The sequence below is a fragment of the Trichosurus vulpecula genome, chromosome 4 (genome assembly GCF_011100635.1).
Source record: "Trichosurus vulpecula isolate mTriVul1 chromosome 4, mTriVul1.pri, whole genome shotgun sequence".
NCBI classification, from domain to species: domain Eukaryota; kingdom Metazoa; phylum Chordata; class Mammalia; order Diprotodontia; family Phalangeridae; genus Trichosurus; species Trichosurus vulpecula.
In genome coordinates, this window is record NC_050576.1 from 390,154,106 (window position 1) to 390,176,393 (window position 22,288).

General features: G+C 39.9%; 1 protein-coding gene across 1 annotated transcript in view; it reads right to left on the minus strand.

Moving 5' to 3' along the window:
- The window catches only part of TUBGCP3 (tubulin gamma complex associated protein 3), a 167,796-nt gene extending 149,806 nt beyond the window's left edge, over positions 1-17,990 (minus strand). Inside the window, exon 1 of the mRNA XM_036757300.1 lies at positions 17,557-17,990. Within this exon, the coding sequence (XP_036613195.1) occupies positions 17,557-17,632 (76 nt within the window). The 5' untranslated portion in view covers positions 17,633-17,990. The remainder of the gene's footprint in view (positions 1-17,556) is intronic.
- Between the last annotated feature and the right edge of the window lie 4,298 nt (positions 17,991-22,288).

Consider the following 22,288-nt stretch of genomic DNA (forward strand, 5'->3'; position numbering starts at 1 on the left):
ATGAGCATTGTGGAAGGGTTTTGTATAATGATAGGCATGTGGCCTATGTTGAATTGCTTGCCTTCTTAGGGAGGGTGGGTGGGAAGGGAAGAGGGGAGGGAATTTGGAACTCAAAGTTTTAAAAAGCAAATGTTAAAAAAAAAAAGTTGTTTTTGCATGCAACTGGGAAATAAGCTATATAGGCAATGGAGAATAGAAATCTATTTTGCCCTACAAGAAAGTAAGGGAAAAGGGGAGGGGGAGGTAAGTGGGGAGACAGAAGGGAGGGCCAACTGGGGAAAGGGGCATTCAGAATATATGGGGGGAGGGTAGAAATGGGGAGAAAAATTTGCAATTCAAAATCTTGTGGAACTCAATGCTGAAAACTCAAAATATTAAATAAATAATAATAATTAAAGTAAAAAAAAACTTACCCCCACCCTTTTTTGATCACAAAGTTCAATTGACTTAATTTTACACATTAAATACTAATGCATTCTTTAAAAAAAAAGGGGGAGGAGAGATAAAGATGACAAGTGGTACTTACAAATATAACTAAATGAAACTTAAGGTGCACTAACATATTGTATTGTATTTATTCAAGTACAGATCTGTCAAATGAGTGAAGATTGGGATCTAAAAAAGTCCAGACAGTGGGCCTGACAGGAAAAAGAAAACATTTTCTTGCTTTCCCAATAAATTTTCATGGAAATATATTTCCATTAAATGCTGGGTTAACTTGGCTGTAAGAAACACATCCTTTTGGCCTACAAGGTAGAAAAAAGAATATGGCTGGGTGAAAATTTTTGAAGAAAATGAAAAAGACCCATAGATATAATGACATATAAAAAACTAGCTATGTAATGCATATTTTATACTGAAGAAAAAAAAGCAAAATCTCTGTCTAAAAATATTAACTTTATTAAAAGACAATTGATTTAGATGTATGTAATTATAATCGCACGAGTCATGAATCAAATATTTCACATTTTCAACTGAGCTCTTATTGATGAGAAAAATTATGAGTAACTAGGATAAGAAACCTTTATGTGACTCATCAGCTCCTGGCTCCACTCTGGACTTCTCTCCTCCAGCTGCCTTCTCATCCAAAAGATAAATAAATGCCCCTACCCTGTGACCCTCTGACTGATGGGTAAGTCCTTGGGCTAACTAATATTTCATGAGGCACACAGACTATGCTTACTTTACCTCTAAGTTTGCTTTTCACTATCTAAGATTCTCTTTTTCCTTACCACAACCATCACTGCTCCCTTTTCATGTGTTATTTTCTCCCATTAGAGTGTAAGTTCCTTGATGGTAGGGACTGTCTTTTTTGCTTATATTTGTATCCTCAACACTCAGCATAGTGCTTGACATACATAAGCACTGTATGTCAGTGCTTACATACAGTAAGCTCTTAATGCATTATCTACATATCACATTAGATAGTGAATTTCATGAATTAAAAGGTTTTTTAAGCCACCTACAAAACTAGCATTAAAAGATGAATAATCCAATACTTAGAAATTAAATATATGGTAGCTTCAAGAAAGTAATTTCATGATGAGCAGGTAGACTTCAGAAAAACCTGGAAAGACTTACATGAACTGATACCAAGTGAAATGAGCAGAAACAAGTGAACACTGAACACAGTAACAACCACATTGTGTGATGATCAACTTTGATAGACTTAGCTCTTCTTAGCAATGCAAGGATCTAAGACAACTCCAAAAGATTCATGATGGAAAATGCTATCCACATCCAGAGAAAGAACTGTGGAGTTTAAATGCAGACCAAAGAATACTATTTGCTCAGTCTTTTTTTGTTGTTTTGTTTTTTCTTTCTCATGGTTTCTCCCATTCGTTTTAATTCTTCTTTACAACATGGCTAATGTGAAAATATGTTTAATAAGAATATGCATGTAGCACCTTTATCAGACTGCACACCATCTTGAGGACAGAGTAGGGGAGGGAGGGGCAGAAAATTTAAAACTCAAAAGCTCATGGAAGTAAATGCTGAAAACTAAAATTAAATAAATTAATTTAAAAGAATAAAAAAACAAGCAATTTCAAAAATGTCCTAAATGTAACCTACAACCTGTACGTACGCCCAGAGACAGTAGCAGAAGGGGATAGATTTGAACATAAAACAGCAGCCACTGAAGAGACCACTAACAATAGCAGAGCAAATGAGATCCAGTATCAGGGATTCTCCCATGCTTAGCTTTTCACCTTAGCTCCATGTTTCCCACCATCCAGATGACCCTTGCCTATGCTTCCAAAACAGCTTTTTGATCCCCACCATCTTTCACTGCCTTGCTTCTAGTTCTTCTTGTTCCTGACTCACTTGGATTCTCCTTTCAAATTAAGGCTTAGCACCCTTTCCATTCAGTCTTGCAGTCTCTTAGAAGACCATAATTTTGTCTAAACTGTCCCCCAGATTCACCACAATTTTTACATGATAGCCATATTAATGAATTTCTAAAGCATAAAGTCAGAAAACTTAGCATTTCAATTGGTTTACTTAAGAAAAAATAGCTAAATATTGGACAATGTAAAAAGTCTGGTGACATTAAAGAAATAACTACACTGCTTAACATTTTTGGCTTAATGAAAATTAAGTGACATCAACTAAACATCACCATGGCCATGAGGAATAATACAAAATCAACAGCATCCCTGATGGCTGACAGAATTTTATGTTGAGGAAATAGAAGAGTATTTCCTTCTTCCTCTGTCTTCTAATCCCTCTCCCTCCTCCAATAGGCACAGGGCTGTGACCTATTTCCTTCAAGCCCCACCCAAGGATTTGGGTTTTCTAGAGTAAAAAGAGAAAGGAAACAATTCACAATTGGCACCATCTGCTCCTCCACGTAATTTCTGGCTCCTTGGCTAGCATCCCTGACAATGTAGAACAACAGCCTACATACAGATGAATTGTCTTATTTTTTTAATGAATAATTGTTTTCAAACAACGCTAAACATTAAAACTCATATTTTATATGAAATGCATATTTCACATTTCTGACATATTTTATGTTTTGGGCTGCAGGAGAAGGGGTTGCACTAAATGTGTGATTGAGTCAAGAAAGTATATTCTCAGTGTGTAAACTCTCTCTATAGCTCATCTACAGATGAACAATTCAACTGTAAGTTACTGTTTTAAAGATTTACCTCATTGAGTTACAGAGTTCCTAAACAATGAACTTGGCTTGATGTGAATTTGCAAGTATATAGAAATGATCTCTAACAATTGGCTTTTACACCAGGCCAAATTTAAATCTGAGATGTAAATCCTGGAAAAATTTTCCCCTAAACTGTGATTAGTGAAATTTGCTGTTTGAGATAAAAGCTCATAGGACTGTAACTGATTTTATTTACAGTTGTCTAATGGATCATAATAATCCATCCATAATCAATAGCCAACAATCCACTATCTGAGAGAAATGCCGCAAGCTACTCAGAGAGAAGGGACTCAGGTAGAGTTCTGCATCGGGAAAAGCCAAGAGGGAAATTTTGGCTTCAGTCTAAGATGGAATCCTCCTGTAAGAAATGGGAGGAGGAGTTTTGTTTCCACAGAACTAAAGGTGTACTTCCCCACCCCACCCCCCCCACGCCAGCTTTAGCAGAAACCAGGCCTCAAGGTAGGTCAGGTGAGAGGTCAGAGGCTTGTATGCATGCGCATGCTTTTTGAGAAGGCAATCAGGGGTATTAGAGAGGCCAAACTGCTTGAACCAGTTCAAGCTTATCTAGGATCTGGTCTTGGTCAAGAATCCAGGCCTACTGATTTGCATAATTTGTATATGTTAAAGAGGGAAAGTAGGGGAAGTAAAAGAATGTAGTTTAATCCTAAACTAAGACAAGGAAAATCTAATTAACTTCACTTTTCCTTCTGTATCCTTATTATCCTACCTATACAAACTGTGTAACCTAGGAAAACTATATAAAACATAAAGATTGTAAACTAACCATAACTCTAGCAGGAGTGGAGGGAATGGTTACCCCTGCTCCTGCAGCTATATCAGTGTGAGTGTTCCAGTGAGCACTATACCCGCTCTCTTGAGGAGCGTAATAAAATGCTTTCCTCTGCCCACTCTGGTCCTGAGTTCTTTGGGTGAGAATGGGCAAATCACATGGATCTTCCTAAGGTCAAGTGAAGGTAAGCAATGAGCAGTGGAAGCTTGTCTCAGGCTTACTCCTGGATCTTGCCTTGGGGTGTCCTGTGATCCCCACTGCGGTGTTAAGAGGGCTACCACTCCGGATTCCCTTGGAGAACCCTGTGGTCTACACAGCCTTCTTAAGGGGACATCACTTGGGACTTCCAGCCCTGTCTCAGGAGCCTTGTGATCTTACCACCATCTTAAGGGGCCATCACTTGGGTCCTCCTTAAGGTCTGACCCCTAGGAGGCCCTGTGATCCCCACAGATTAAGGGGGGGCTATCACTTGGTCTTCCTCTGGGAGTCCTGTGGTCTGTACAGCCTTCCCTAGGGATTATCACAGGGTTCTTCCTCAGGACTTTGGCCCTGCCTAGGAAGTCCAGTGATTCCCAAAGCCGCATGTTCTCACAATTTGGGGAAGTCCAGTGATCCACAAAATGGCATTTCTCACACTCCTGACTCAGTTTCCCCACTGTGTTCATAAGTCTGGCTATGAGGTGGAATTGATACTGCCTGGTTGGAAAACTGAATTATCTGAATTCTAAGGATGTTTTATCCTGTCATATTTGGTATAAATCTTGTCCCTGCTTTATCCTTTTATAGCAGATTTCTATAATCAGAGAAAATGGTCAGTAAAAGATATAAACACAATGAAAGTGTGTAAGATCTTGCTGTTTTGACCTAAACGCACAGTCATTCCATATCCCAAATTACTGAAATTAAATCAGAAACATCCTCAGTTTGGTTTGGGGAAAGAGAATTTCAGTATAATCAATTTTCTTGGAGGGAGGTAACCTATTTGGCCTAATCATTATTTAAGTATCCTCCAAAGTCTTTTGTTATAATTGGGGTAAAACGCAGTCTATGGCAAATTCATTTGTGTAACAACTGAACCCAGGGGTGAAAAACTTCTACCTGCAACTGTGTTATTACTTCCCAAAAGCATCTGATCCTCCTATAGGAATTGGAATCAGAGTGGAAACTTTTGAGAAAGTAACAAGATGGAATAATCCTGCAAGTCAAATGTAAATTATTTTAATGGGCCTCTTGCACTTTTACTTCTTCCAATATTTGGGCCCTACAGACTTACTGGTCATATTTGTGTCATCCAGACTACAGGCCATTCACTTACAGTTGGTAATAAACAGTGGATACCAGCCTATGTCCACCCCATGATCCCCTGGATGCAGCCTGTGCTCAGTGCCAATCAAACTCCTCCCAGGGACCCCATCAAGGCCAGGACAGCAAAAAAAAAAAAAAAAAAAAAAAAAAAAAGCAGGCACAGCTCTATGCCCCTTGCAGGCAGGAAGCAGTTTCAGAAGCCAAGACCTTCACCCTTACCCTAAAAGAATTTGGGTCCCATTTGTTTGAGGGGGGAATGGTGGGGGTGGGATCTGAACCCATGTCGTTGGGATCTGGATCCCAAAAAGGAAAAGCCCCTGGACTTTCTCACATGGCCCAGTCTCTGGCATTCACTTGAGGCATCATCCATCCCAGTAATCCATTCAACTGGCCTTTCAGTGTGTCCCCACGCCCAGCCCTTCATTCTCTGTTACCTCAAACCCAGCCCAATCTTCACTGTCTGTTACCTCCAGACCACCCCAGGCTAGTGGCCACTCCTAGATCACATCCAGATCTTCCCACAGTCTTTCTATATAAAAGGTCCATCTTGCCCCCATTAAATTGTGCAGATCCCTTAAGAATGTGGCCTGCTTGTCAAACAAGCATCACAAATATGGGGATTCTTAAAATCTTACCCAGCCCAATTGGTGTTTTAATAAACTTTGTCTCTGATTGAAAAAAAAAAAAAAAAGAAAGATCTACCTCAGGCACTGAAAGGTCAAACATTTGTCCCTTATCATACAATATATGTCACAGAGGCTAGACTTGAAACCAGGTACTTCCAATTCCAAGGTTAGCATTCTATATATTATGCCACCTTTCTTCTCATTTGATGCTAGTGTTTAATATTTATGCTATTTTGGTGATGCAATTATTTTTCAAATGTTCTTAAATACATCTTTATGCCTCTTCCACTTTATTTCTACTTCTGTAATCAAATTTCTGACAACAAAACATGTTACTTGGAACACATCCTATTCACTAACTGAAATCATATAGGAAAGAAAATAGATTAATATTTCTTATAAACATTGCTCCAATAATTTCTTATAAGCATTGCTCATAATCTTTCATAAAGATCAGTGTCCTTAACTCTTTAGTATGTACTGCTTTAATCAAATAATCACAAGCCCCTACTAGACTGCCTACCTACATGCAGAGAAGGGGTAGGATGGACAGAAAAGCCAAATGAGAAAAAAAGGATGACAAATTTTGGAAGAGAGGAAAGGGAGGGCTTAAGTAGAATGGGTGATGCTGGGATGCCACATGACGGCACAAAATTGAATGTCTAAGGATGTGCAGGAGTGGGAAAATGAGACTAGGCCATAAAATAGGGAAAAGATTCAGGGACGGGGACAGGGGGCGGGGGGGGCGCATTACAATGTGACATGAGTCTTAAGATGTCTGAGAAAAAAATATATCAAGATTAATTTAGAAGACTGTATAACTCGGCTTCTCAATTCAATCCAGTTTGCTAGCCCACTCCAGTCAGGTTATTTCCCTATCAAATCCCTGCCCTCTGGGGTATAGTGGGTAAGAGCTGGACTTAGAGTCAGGAAAACCTTGATTTCATAAGAAAAATGATCCACTATACAATCCTTGTTATTGAATTAAAGATGCTATTTTTAATGTTGTTTGTGCTAGTAACTCTATTCAAAGTCAAATACTCAGGGGCGCTTGGAAAAAATTATGGTGCCATGTTTCAGAAAGGCCATCATTTTCTACTTGCAGTAAAAGATTTGTGGGCTATAGAATTAGCCCACAAAAACAGATCTTAGCACAGATTATTTCAATTCAATTCAACAAACATTTATTAAGCACCTATTGTAAATAAGACAGGTCCTAAGAGCTGAGAATAAAAGGAAAAAATCAAAATAGCCTCTGACCTCAAGAAGCTTAATAAAACAAGTACACAAATGAATAAATACAAGATAAGGAAAGACAAAGAAAACTAAGAAGTGAGTGGAGGAAGGGAACCAGGAAACTTCCCATAGATGGCATATGGGCTGAGCCTTGAAGAAAGACAAGAATTATCACAGGAGAATTCCAAGCAGTTGTCAGAATGTCAAGCTCAGGAAATAGCTAGTAGGCCAGTTGGGCTGCAACATAAAATGTATGCCCAGAAATTCATATGAAGTGAGATAGGAACAGTAGATGAGAGCCTTCTTGTGGAGGGCTTTAAATGCCAGATTAGGGTTGTTGGTATTTTATCCTAGAGGCTACAAGGTGCTATTGGAGATTTCTGAACAAGAGAGTGGCAAGGTCTGATCTGTAAGTTAGGAATAATAATTTGGCAGTAGTATGGAAGATGGAGTAGAGACCACTAGGAATGGACATGTAAGTGGAAAGAAGAGAAGGGACTCAAAGTTCTCCTAGAGATAGAGTCAACAAGACTTGGCAAGCAAAGTATCAAAGATGATTCCAAAGTAATACAAAGTAATATAAAGAGAAGAGGTGGTACCCTACCCACAAAAAGGGAAGCTTGGGAGAATGGAATTAATTGAAGAATAGGTGAGGACAGCAAAAGATGATGCTCCATTTGAACATAATAAGTTTGAGATGCCAATGGACAGTGCCAGAAGACACTGGCAATGCTAGAGCACAGGAAAGAGATTTAGGCTACATCATAGATTTGGGAATCATATTCAGATGAGATAGTCGTTGAACTCATACAGCCTGATGAAATCACCGAGAGAGTAAAAAGCCCAAAAGCACTGAAGGATACCCATCCCTAGGTAGGAGATGGACGATGACCTAGCAAAAGAGATTGCAAAGACGCAGACAGGTGGAGAAAGCAATGTCACAAAAGCCAAATCATAAACTATATTCTGGATAATGCTGATAAATCAAATTACAATAATAGTTATAGTTACAACTATTTTCTAGAGCAAAAGAAAAGCTTTTGAGAGAAAACAACTTTCACCATTTGATCCATTAATTTTTCAGAAAGGCAAACCATATTACACTAGCTAAGAGGTTACAGAGTTACACATTCTTGTTTAATCTTCCTTTCAAAGTAGAGGCAAATGACCAAAAGGCAAACCAATGGGAAATTTTTCAAGAAACTAAGTTCCAAAGCCAATAATGGGATCAGTACCTATTCAACTCAATAGCCTACTATTTGGATGTACAACATCATAATAACTCAAATTCCTTATGTCTCTAAGACAGCATGAAAAAGTTAAATTGCATACTCTACTTAATGCAGGAAAGTATTATAGAAAAATTTTCATTTAAGAAGTTAGATATTTAAGGCAGGCCTGTGCAACATGTCACCCAAGAACAACTTGCAGCCCTCGAATGTATATTAGGCAGCCTGCAAAAGGATTTTGGGCAGCCCACAAAAAATGCAGAGGATGTAGGACAGGCCTGCACAACATACCATCAGCAGGGTATGTGTTGTGTAAGCCTGACTTAAGGTTTCTGGCATTCACTGTTTGAAAAACTGGGCTACCTAGAACTCATGCCCAAAGGGTTTCACAGAATGCAGTATTTACTATATAAGTGTTGTAAAGCCAATCAGTAAGTGAAAGATCTTTCCTACCCATGCAATAGGCCTCAGGTGGGGCCAACAAAGGGAGGCCTGATTGGAGGCAGGCCCACACCCTTTCACTAACTAGATGTGAGGCGCCAGGCCCACACCATTTTGCCAGTTAAGTCCATGTGGGCATGAAGCCCTCAGGGCCCTAAGGGAACTTGCTAAGACCAAAGACAACGGTATGTGCATTGAGTTCTAGCCAATCAGATGCCATCCAGGACTGTATATAAAGAGAGCCCAGAACTGAGAGTAACAGGATTCAGAAGCAGACATCAAGAGGACATTGAGGCAGCAAGAGCTATAGGAATCAGAGTTCAGCCCAAGGAGAAAGCGCAGGAACTAGGAGTCTACAGAGCTGGAGAAGAGAGTGCTCAGCAGAGAGTTAGGATTTGTGAGTGATTGTTTACAAGAAGGCCCTAGCAGGGCGGAATGTTACAGGATGACTTGGCTCCCTGCTATAATATTGTGTTATAATTTCCTTGTTGCTACATTGAGGTGGGCTTCGGAATATTATAGTAACATGGAATTGGAATTACTGATCCTGGGATTGGATTCTCTAGTGTCTAAATAAATGTTATACTTCCTCTCCCTTCTACCTAGAGAATTTCTTATACTTTGTGATTTTGAACCAGTCAGGTATGTTCACAGTCATCCTAGAATTCATGAATCTTGTCTTACTGATATAGTGTATACACAAACATGCATATACATGTAGTTCTTCAATGTCTACAACAATAAAGTCCAAACTCCTTAGTCTGGAGAATCTGAGACTCTCCAATATCTGTCCTCAGAAACCACCTTTCTATTCTTAATGCCAACTCTTCATTTTCCCAAACCCTCCATTCTAACTAGATTGAAATAGTCTCCCAGCATGTCTTGGGCCTTTCTATCCTCAAACCTTCACTCATATTACTTTTCCCATGGGCAAGTTGTTACCTTCCATCTCATCCATCATTCAAGAGGTAATCAAATCCATTCCCTACCCCTCACCCTTTCCCATGAAGGCATCTTAACCCATGTCAGCCCAGTTTTTTCATCTCTTATACAATAGTCTAATCATTACTTTGGAAATTAATCAAATGTTTCCTCTAATATTGCTGAACTGAACTCTTCTCTATAGTATTGTTATTTGTATATTTATGCTTTATCTGCTTGGACTATAAACTGCTTGAGGACAGGAGCTGCATCTTACACTTTTTTGCACTTGCCAAAGAACTAAAGCATACTAACTTACACACTGCAAATGCCCAGTAACATGATAAACTGATCAATAAATTTAATAGCCCGAAGGAATTAATCCTTCTCTCTCATTTTCTGGACAATAAAGTAAAGAAATAAAACTTCTACAAAGTCATAAAATAAAATGTACTGGGATGTACCAGTAAATATATATGTGTATGTATATATGTGTGTGTGTATATGCACACATATTTACATATGTGAACTGCTAGATGGCAAGAGGATATACATGGATACAGGATGACTTTATCCCTATATGTCACACATATCCCAGTTCATAGGTATGTCAAAGTTTAAAAGCTAGCAAACACTGGCGTAACTCACTTTTTACATTATGAAGCACAAGTACCACAAACTAAAAAATACTTTGTTTTGGAAAGACCCACAAAGTCAGTTATAGTAGTTTACAAATACACTTTAAAGAGAGGCAGAGCCAAGATGGCTGAGTAAAGGCAAAGACTTGCCTGAGCTCTCCCCCAAATTCCCCCCTATACCTTTTAAAAATTGACTCTAAACAAATTCTGGAGCAGCAGAACCCAAAAAAAGAGGGAACGAAACAAATTTCCAACCCAAGACAGTGTAACAGCAAGCAAAGTGGGATTTTTCACTATTTTTTTCTTTTAGAGTGCTTCTCAGCATTAAGGTAATTAAGTGCCTTTGATTAAGCCTTGCTTTTGATTAAATCAAGAGTCTTTGATGGCCTGCTTAAGTCACAAGAAAGCCCAAGTCACATGAGTTTGAGTCACATGGTTGTGATGCCCTTTGACCCTGAAATGTATATATACTCTGAGGATAGCATTTTGCTTTGGGGCTCACTCACTGGAAGAATGTTCATGTGTTTTGGCTCTGGGTAGCCATTAAGAAGCCCCCCAGTTTTGAAAACCCAGATGTCAGTGCTTCTCTCTCTGGTAACTATGTATGTATTGTCTTGGTGTGGTACCAATTAGATTTGAAGATCTTTCCCACCCATTAATAGGCCATGTGACCTGCTTATGTCACAGGATGCCTAAGTTACATGGTAGGAGGAGCTTCCTGACAGGAAAAGGAAGTTATGTCACAGGAAATGGAGAGAGAGAGATGTTATGGCTGTTAATGGCCACCCTCATGACTGTTAGAACTGAACAGGCTGACTTATCTGTACTTTGAGTTTGTTTTGGGAAGACCCCAGCAGGGGGTTGGAGAGGTTTTCAGATGGCAAGGTTACAGTCTGTGATATGGTGTTTTAAGTTCCTTGCTGTTATGATAAAGTGGGTTGACTGGCTGTGGGAGCTGAACATTTGGTTATGGGATATGGTTTTCTGGTGTCTGAATAAATGTTATACTTCTTTTACCTTCTTTATGGAGAGTCTCTCATATTTTGAGATACAGAACTACATGGGCATATTCACGATTATCATTGATGTTGTGTTTATTGCCTTACTGGTACACTTGGTCAGACAGTTAGAAGCCTTGTCTGTTGATCTGTGTTTATTTTCTCTGTTTATAATTTCTGCTTGTAAATTCTGTTTGTATTTTCTCTGAAGTTCAGGGTGCTAACTTTTTCCCCTGAACTAATTAAATTACATATGTATGTTTAATTAAATTAAGATTGTTAACCCCTTAAAGTTGCTTTCCTATAGAAAAGCAGATCAAAGAACCTGCGCTAGCAGCCCTCTTGTGTGCTGGTGTTACTGGCCTTACACCTCCACAGCAGCTACAAGCAACATTGTTGTTACAGACTGTCAGCAGAAAGGTCTGCTGCACTGGAGTGAGAGCAGAGTACAGCCCAGCATAGATCACACCAGCTCACAATAGACCCCAGCAAACCCAGAGCAGGCCTCAGGATGACTGAATTACTGACAGCAGCGGTGGTTTCCAGACCTCTCAGTTCACAGGCTTCAAAGACAACTCAGAAGATCAGCAAGAAAGGTCTGTCACACCTCAGTGAGAGTGGAACACAGTCCAGCACGGGCTGCACCAAGACAGCCCAGGCCACAACAAACCAGAAGCAGGCCTTGGGAGTGATTGAATCAGTACTGGCAGTGGCTGCCCATGGCCACAGATGGTAAGAGGGTCAGAAGGAGATTATAAGGGTCTCTTTGCTACCACTGAGGCAGGACTTTGTTACTTTACCCATACTCAGATCCAGTTCACAATCATGCGTGGCAATTCTGGGTGGCAGTCACAGGGTGAAGAGGAACACCAGCATAACAAAGATTGTGGCCACAGTTAGGGCACAAAAGGATGTTTGTGGTCACTCACAGACCAAATGGCACAGGCCAGGAGAGGAATAAACACCTTTCCTGAGATTATACCACCTTGGAAGAACTGAAAACTTACAGGTCCCTAGAAGTATCTCTGAAAACAGCTGCACAAAATTCCTGAAGCTTGAGACAGTGCACCATCCACCCTAGAAGCAGAACCCTATTTTAACAAAGAGTGAAAAGTCAAGTAATACGCTGGTAATGAGCAAACACCAGAAAAACTCTGACCACAGAAAGCTACTATGGTGACAAAGAAGATCAAATCATACACTCAGAAAACAATAAAGCCAAAGCTCCTACATCCAAAACCTCCAAGAAAAATATGAATTGGTTACAGGCCATGGAAGTGCTCAAAAAGAATTTTGAAAATCAAGTAAGAAAAGTATAGGAAAAAATTGTGAAGAGAAATGGAAAGTGATACAAGAAAATTATGATAAAAGAGTCAACAGCTTGGTAAAGGAGACACAAAAAAAATTTAAAAAATAACACCTTAAAAAACAGACTAGACCAAATGGTAAAAGAGGTCCAAAAAGCCAATGAGAAGAATGCCTTAAAAAGCAGAATTGGCCAAATGGAAAAGGAGGTACAAAAGCTAACTGAAGAAAATAATTGCTTAAAAACTAGAATGGAGCAAATGGAAGCTAATGACTTTATGAGAATCAAGAAACAATAAAAAAAAACCAAAAGAATAAAAAATAAACAACAATGTAAAATATCTCATTGGAAAAGCAACTGACCTGGAAAACAGATCCAGAAGAGGTAATTTAAAAATTAGCGGAGTACCTGAAAGCCATGATCAAAAAAAGAACTTAGACATCATCTTTCAAGAAATTATCAAGGAAAACTGCCCTGATATTCTAGAACCAGAGGGTCAAACAGAAAATGAAAGAATCTAATGATCACCTTCTGAAAAAGATCCCAAAATGAAAACACTCAGGAATATTATAGCCAAATTCCAGACTTTACAGGTCAAGGAGAAAATATTGCAAGCAGCCAGAAAGAAACAATTCAAGTATTGTGGAGCCCCACTCAGGATAATACAAGATTTAGCAGCTTCTACATTAAAGGATCAGAGGGCTTAGAAGAAAAGGAGCCAGAAATTACAACTAAGAATCACTTATCCAGCAAAACTGAGTATAATCCTTTAGGGGAAAAGCTAGACATTCAATGAAACAGAGGACTTTCAAGCATTCTTAATGAAAAGACCACAGCTGAGTAGAAGTAGAAAATTTGACTTTCAAATACAAGACTCAAGAGAAGCATAAAAGGGTAAACAGAAACAGGAAATCATAAGGGACTTAATAAGATTAAACTGTTTACATTCCTGCATGGCAAGATGATGTTTGTAAGACCTTTCTCATTATTAGGGTGGTTAGAAGGAGTCTATACAGAAAGAGGTGTGAGTTGAATATGAAGGGATGATATCTAAAAAATAAAATTAAGGGGTGAGTGAAGAATGTACTGGAAGAAAGAGAAAGGGAGAGATAGAATGGGGTAAATTGTCTCACACAAAAGAAGATAGAGCTTTTACAGTGAAGGGGAAGAGGAGGGATGTAAGGGGGGAAGTAAGGGGGAGTGAGTGAATCTTACCCTCATCAAAATTGGCTCAAAGAGGGAATAACATAAATACTTAATTGGGTATAGAAATCTATCCTACTATACAGGAAAGGAGGGGAAATGGGGGTGGGGGTAGGGTGATAGAAGGGAGGGCAGACTGGAGGAGGGGGTAATTAGCTGAAAAACACTTTAGAGACAGAATGAAAGGAGAGAGAGAAGAGAACAAAGATGGGATAGGATGGCGGGAAATACAGTTAGCAATAGTAACTGTGAAAAAAAATTTGAAGCAAGTTTCTCAAATAAAGGCCTCATTTCTCAAGCATCTAGAGAACTGAGTAAAATTTATAAAAATAACAGCCATTCCCCAATTAATAAATGATCAAAAGATACGATCAGTTTTCAGATGAAATAATCAAAGCCATCTATAGTCATATTAAAAAAATACTCTAATTCACTATTGATTGAAGAAAAGCAAATTAAAACAATTTTGAGGTACTACCTCATACCTATTAAATTGGTTAATAGGACACAAAAGGCAAATGACAAATGGTGGAGGGGATGTGGGGAAAAAGAGACACTACTGTACTGTTGTTAGAGTTGTGAACTGATTCAATCATTCTGTAGAGCAATTTGGAACTATGCCCAAAAGGCTATAAAACCTAGCAATACCACTACTAGGTCTGTATCCCAAAAGAGGAAAAAAAAAATAAAAAGGAAAAGGACCTATATGTACAAAAATACTTATAGCAGCTCTTTCTTGGAAGCAAAGAAAAAGGAATTGAGGGGGATGCTCATCCATTGGGGAATGACTGAGCAAGTTGTGGTATGTGATTATGATGGAATACTATTATACTATAAGAAATGATGAGCAGGATGCTCTCAGAAAAACCTGGGAAGACTTGAATGGACTGACTGAAAGTGAAATGTACTGTGTACAAAGTACCAGCAACACTGTAAGACAATCAGCTGTAAATGACTTAGCTACTCTCAACAATATGACAACCCAAAACAACTCTGAAGGACTTGTGATGAAAAATGCTATCCATCCCCAGAGAAAGAACTAATGGTGTTTGAACACAGATTGAAGCATACTTCTTTTTACTTTCTTTATTTTTCTTGAGTTTTTTTAGTGTCTGTATTTTCTTTTACATTACTATTATGGATGTTTTACACGACTATACATATATAACCTATATTGAATTGCTTGTCTTCTCAATGGGGGAGGGGGATAAGGAGAGAGGAAGAAAATTTGGAACACAAAGTTTTAAAAACAAATGTTAAAAATTGTATTTACATGTAACTGGGGAAAAATAAAATACTAAATAAAAGAAGCCGACCTGAAATATATATATATACATATACACATACACATACATACACACACACACACACATACACACTTTAAAAACAATTTAGAGTGCCTTTGTTATTCCATCAAAATCAAATCCTCAAAAAGGGCACTGTTGTGAAAAGATGGTATCAAGTAATTCGTTACATACCACTCAAATGTCAATTACACAAACTCCAGTAATTACTACAGACTAAATATAGACAAAAATGTCTAACTAGATAAACATTTTAACCAGGACTCAGATAAATTGTATCTAAACATGCCACGCCATGAACCCTACATCACCAGAAGCAGTATAGCACAATGGAATGAATGCTGGATCTAGAGAGGACCTGGTTTCCTATCTCTGTTCTGCCACTTTAGGTGATCTTTAAGCAAGCCATCTCACATCTCTGCAATTCCCTCTGCAACTATGCTCCTCCATCTGTAAAGTCAGGAGATTGGTCTCAAGCTCGAAGGTCATTCCAGTTCTAAGCCTATGATCCTGTAAATATTTTAAACAAAATGTAGCAACTGATCATTCCTTTTCTCTGTTGAATGAAACAGAAAATACTACTAAAATTCATCAGCACATAGGAGCACAAATTAAAATGCAAGTGTATCACCTCACTTATCCACATAACCTTAGTTATCCAAAACACAGCAAAGAACCTGGAAGTAAGCAAAAAATGCCCCTAAGTGACAAAATTTGTCAATGTGTTCATATCTGAACCTCTAAGGCTCTTATTCAGAGTCTATTTATTCTAAATTAAAACAGTTCTAACAAATTTGGCTAATTTTGCCAGACCACAGTTGACTAAAAGCAATAAATTAGAATAATGAATTATTAATTAATAAATTATCAGAAATCCTGGAGAAAGGTACACACTGAAAATAGTGAAAAGTGGACAATGATGGTAAGAAAAAAGCAAAAAGACTATGAAAACTCAGTTTACATAGTGCAGAATGGCACAACAGAAAAAGGGATGGATTTGAAGTTACTAAGACCTATATGTGAACTGCACTTATTGACTAGGGACGAATCATCTAAACTTAGTAGGACTGTTTCTTCATCTGCAGAATGGGGTTAAAAACACCTACAGAACCTACCTCAAAGAGCTGTCTGAGCTCAAATGAGACAATTATGTAAAATGATTTTGAAACCTATAAAGTTCAGGTATTATACTTAGGGGCAAATAGCCCAGCACCCTTCCACAGCCCCAGAGAACATAAGTCACTGTAGCAATTGATTATCATAATGATGATTTAAGTCACTAGGAAAAGGTTAAATTTTGTCCAGCCTATCTGTTTGAGAGGCAGCGACACAAGTAACGGTATTTTGTAAAGATCATCAAAAATGGTTAAATTTTTAAAAGCATCAGTGCTAAATGGGCGAAGTTTCATTTAGCTGGAAAATCCACTTACGTGAAAGCCAATTTCTTATTCTTATTTCCTAGGATCTAAGAATTCATTAATGTAGGTAATCCCTGGGTGAAGGTAAATCATAAGATCACAAGCCCTCCATACCTAAACAGTTTCATGAGTTGCTTCAGGCAAAAAAAAATTCCTCCACCTGGCAGGCAACCTTCTAGGAAGCTACTGAAATTTAAGTAGGTTTGTCTTACAATTTTCATGACTGGATCTATAATCAAAGCCTTTACAGAAAATAAGGGGAGGGGGTGTTCTTTAGTCTTGCTTTTTTAATATTGTTTTTTGTTTCATGTTTGTGATTGCGATAGTCCAAAAAATTCGGTAGCCACGGCCACCTATAGTGTGTGGCGTGTCCTAAGCAGTCCCATTCATCCTTCTGTCTCTTTAGAGTCCCTCACCCAGTGGCTGAGCCATGGAACCAGTTCAGTTTTACCTATGGGGGGGAGAAAAAGAAAAAACCTTCCACCCTCCAACAATGTGACCATGTTTTGGTCACGGGTGGCTGTCACGTAGAAGCCACTCCTGCGCAGCTGTGGGAACTCACCCATCCAACCCCACCCACCAAGTTTCCCAGAACCGGAGGAGTCTGCCCTCCCCTCCTCATTACGTGACCCACCCACCCCCACCCCCAAAAAGGGGAATAAATTCTCCGCCCGCCTCCACGGTCACCCCCTTCCAGAGACACGAGAACGGGCCGGGGCGAGCTCCAAGCACAGTGACTCAGCGGACCCCTCCCATGCCCCCACCCCACGGCGGCTCCAGCGCGGGCAGAGGCAGCAAGGCTAAGGGGCGCCCCGGCCTCTCCGCCCCACCCCGCGGCGGACCCAGGCCTCTGCAACGGCGGGGAGGGCCCCGCGCCCCGGGGAGGAGGGGGGCGAAGGGGGTGGTGCAGCCTCCCTCCTTCCCCCAGGCGCGCGCCCCCCTCCCTCAGGCACGCGCTTCCCCCTCGCGCGCGGTTACCTTCGCTCTTGCCCAGAATCCGGCAGCACAGGTTCTGCAGCAGAACGTTCGGGGACTTCTGGTCCGGAGTCGCCATCCTCGCGCCGGGGCTGAAGCGGGACGGGGGAGGGAGAGTGGAAGCGCGCGCCCACGGGGAGGGGGAGGGGGGGGACCGCCGCCACCACCCCCCCGCCCCCGCCCTCTCCGCTTCTTTCACCTGACTCCTGCCCCTTCTTCACCCCGCGGCGCGTACCGGAGGCTCCACCGCTGGGCTCGCCCTCACACCTGGCCGGCCTACCCGCCTCCCTTCTCCCGCCCACCCACGCGGGTCTACGGGCACCCTCCCCCGCCGGCCGCTAGCCTAACGGTTGGGGACAGCGCGTAACCGCGGCGCCATTTTAACAGAACCCGCCGAAACTACCGGCAACCCCCACAATGCTTAGCTCCCTCACACCGCGCCCCCCTCCTCCCAGGCTCCTTGAGTGCAACTGTTTAAAGCCTCCCCCTCCCGTCGCCGTACATCCTCCCCTCGGCTTCTCCAGCCGGGTGGGCAAAGGTTCCGCCAGAGGAATTCTCTCATTTCCCCTCTCATAAATTGGACGAGAAGGGCTCTCCCTCTCTTAGGTGCAGCTTGTGCTGGATGTGATTCTGACTTATTTATTGAGATCAAGGGAGTGGTGGCCGGTTGAAGCCTTCCAGTCCAACGATTTTTTAATTTATTTTGCATTTATGGTATCTTCTCATTTTTTTCCTATTATCCATTAATTTCAACACTACACTTGGTGGCAACAGAAGATACGTTGTTAAAATGGGAGTTTGAAAAAACTTCCATCCCATTATTGGTTAAACCCTAGAATAACGAGTGTGGAAATGAACTTCAAAGAGCAACGACTCCAATGCCCTCATTTGATATATGGGGAAACTGTGAACCAGAGAGGTTAAAATGACTTACCTAAGGGCACCCAGATAAATAGCAGTGCCAATATTAAAACCGCACCATGCTGCAATGCTGTGCATAGGACCATTCTTATGCATAGGCAAAGCAAGCCGCCCAGACTGTGTACTCACCTTTCACCGATCCCAAAATATTTCCCCAATTAAACATCCACAACCCCTAAAATTCCTACTATACCTTTGATTTAACACCCATAAAGTGCCCTTTACCATTCAACAGAGAGGAACTGTACCATTGTGGATACATGCTGCCTTCTAGTCAGGCAGACTTAGTTTGAGTCCTTGCCTCTGACTCTGCACAAGTAATTTAACTTTTCAGCGTCCCTGGCTAATTCATTTAACAGACATTAACATTTCTATTTCAAGTAGTTTTTCAGATTAGCCTTAGTAAAGAACTTGCACTTGAAAATATACAGAACAAATCTTGTCACTTCCCTACTCAAAAATCCTTCAGTGATTCTTTATTGCCTACAGAACTACAGAACAGATGCCTTGAATTGGCTACTTCGTATATATTTTCTATTTACTTTATGTGTTCGTGTATTCTGATAAAATGTAATTTCTTTGAAGGAAAGGACTGTTTCCTTTTTTATGTTTGTATCCTCTTTGAGAAGTGGTTGACATGTAGTAGGCTCTTAATAAATGTTTGTTGATTGATTTATTAGCATATTATTCAAATCCCTCCATGATACTACCCCAATTTACCATTCAGTTCAATTCAGCAAATATTTGTTAAAGTAGTGTAGTACAAAGTAAGTAGTGTACAAAGTCAGTCAATAAACAAAGGCTAGCCACTATGGCAAATACAAAACTTTAGTATTATATAATTCCTACTCTCATACATTTTATAGTCAAGTAAGGAGATAGGATACATATTCAAATGATTGTAATCAAAAATGATACATAATAAGTTCATGAGAGGTATAAGCAAAATATTATGTAAGGTCCAAAGGAAAAGCACCTTGGGAAAAGATGTATTTAAATTGAGCTTTATAGGATTTGTAGGAATTCAAGGGCTGGACCAATGATTATGTTCCCATAGAATGTTGTATATACCTCTCTCATGACACCTCTTTCTATGTTATATTATGGTTTCAAGGACTATTAGGACATTAGATTATAGATGTCAAGATATCATATTATCCAAGCTACTTGTTTTTCTTTATCAGAAACCTAAAGGCTCTGCATTTGGCAATCATGCAGCTTTGCCTCCTGCGTAGTCTGCAAGAAGTAATCCTGGAGACCTACTTTATTCCACTATTTAGTCTACTACCCCCCTTCCAAGAGTCAATGTTTGAGGACCATATACCCTGCCATTACTAACCAAGGTCCATGAGACTTTTCCACCTGCCTTGCTTCTTGGTCTTCCAGTACTACTAAATTCTCTGAACCTTGTTTGTGTTGTTTCCTCAAATTAGAATATGAGAGCGTTAAGAAAAGGGGCCATCTTGCTTTTCTAATTGTACCTATCACAGTTCTAGACATATTGTAACTCCTTAATAAATGTTTTTCATTCATTGGAGCAGGGTTTTAAGGGAAATGGCACACCCCCTCCCCTTCCCATTCTCATGTTAGCTAATGTTTTATAGTGTGTCTCTGGGACAACCAGGAAAAGTTTTGTTTTAACCCTTTTAGGAATTCAAAGTGATTTTTCTTTGGTTCAAAATATCTTCTTGTGTATTATATTTCAGTTGTGGTGATGATCTTTTGATATCTACTTGACATTCACAGGAGTAACTACTCCTACTAAATGGTATTTCTGTCATATAAATATATACATCTATACATAGAAGCATTTGGGATAAAACTTATTAGGGATTTCTAAAGTCTGTCTGTCAGCAAGCATAAACTTTGTTTTCCCTAAAGGAGTCAAAGGATAGGTACATCTTTAACATTAAGACCTTTAGGCAGTTACAAAAGAAATATAAATAGTAGGCTAATATATCCTTAGAACAATGACTCTGATGAGGGTGTGAGCAAGCAGTTCAAAATATTTGTCAGTTGCAGAATTTTAACGGCTGGGAGATTTGACAGATATTTTTTCTCTTACAAAATAGTTGAATTAATTGGAGGCATCTTATGAATATTGCTCCTTTTTTTTTTTGGATGGATAAATCAGGGAGTTTTTTATACTTGGCCCTGGAAAGAATAATCCTCTCTATAGTCATTTCCTCTAAACGAGGACAGCAAGGGAAATGATGCCATTTTTTTAAGATATGGAAATGGTGGGTTGGATTTGTTTCTTTTCCCATAACTAGCCTGCTTAGGATGCAGTTAGATCCCGCCTTTCAGGCAGAACTCCATCTGAATGGCCTCACATTCTAGCTATGGCCTGCACTTCAAGCCCCCTATACAGGACTAAGCAGGTCAGTTGATGAAGTTTAAGTGGGAGATTGGGAGTGACTCCACATGCTGTCCGGATAAATAGGCTGGAAAGGTTCTCAAAGATGATGGAAAGAGTTACAATGACCACCATGTAGCCACAATCTGCTAGCGGCTACTGTGGGGGTGAAAGACCAACACAAGACCAACAACAGGAAGGCTGCTAGCACAGGTTCTTTGGTCTGCTTTTCTAAGGAAAGCAACTTTAAGGGGTTAATAATCTCAGTTTAATCAAACATACATGTATCATTCATTTAGTTCAGGGGGAAAGGATCCATGGCTGTTTATTTTGGATTTTGTTAAGCCAAGGATCCTGGAGGGGTGGATTATGTAATGGTAAGCAAAATGGGACTTTTCACTGTTCTTTGTTTGAATGGGGCAGGTACTGTGGGATCTTTTTTGTCTTGGAGTGTTTCTCAGCACTAAGACAATCTCGAGTCTTTGAATTGTGTTTGATGTGGTGCTGGTGGTTGGAGCTTTCCCACATTCTTGGTGTTGGTGATTTCTCACACTCTAAATAGTGAGCCTTGAGTCCCCAGGGCTCCAAGACCAGAATATAAGATCCGAGGTTGGCATTTGACTTTTGGGGCTCGCTCATGGAAGGAGTGTTGAGGCTCTGGGCAAGCTGTTGTAACTGCCCCTCAGCTTTGCTAACCCAGACCCATTGGTTATTCCCTGTTAACTATGTATTGTGATTTGATCAGACAAGGTCTGTCTGTTGATGTTTGTAATTTCTGTTTGTATTTGCCTTGAAGTTCAGGAGGCTGATCTTTTTCCCCTGAACTAAGTGAATGATATATGTATATTTAACTAAACTGAGACTGTTAACCCCTTAAAATTGCTTTCCTTAGAAAAGCAGATCAAAGAATCTGTGCTAGCAGCCTTCTTGTTGTTGGTCTTGTGTTGGTCTTTCATCCCCACAATAGCTGCTAGTCACATTGTTGCTACACACCACCATGTTAGGTGGGCAAAAGATGATGATGATGATTATACTTTCTATCAAAAGGAGTTTTCGTATGGCTTTTAGTACATGAGGTAGATAAGATTGATTATGAGCCCATGGGGATAATAGTGAAATTGTATTTAGGGTATCTGGGATCAGAGCAGTAATGGCATTTCTACCCTGGCAAAAGTTAGGATATTCCTGAAAGCCTCTATCCTTTTTGGTTGTTTCTCTACTCCACCTAGTCATTCACCTTCCTCACCTAGCTATTCCCCAATACCTGATTGTTCAGAGACATCCAAGTTTGTTCGGGTTTTTTTGCAGTCAAAAATATATATTCTTTTCACATAACTATCACATAAATTGAAACTAAATGTGGGGGGGGCACCTAAGAGGACGAAAACAAATTCAGGTACAGAGGAGAGAAGTACTCTTTGTCTACAACTTTCAACATCTTTAAAAATTAGATTTTTG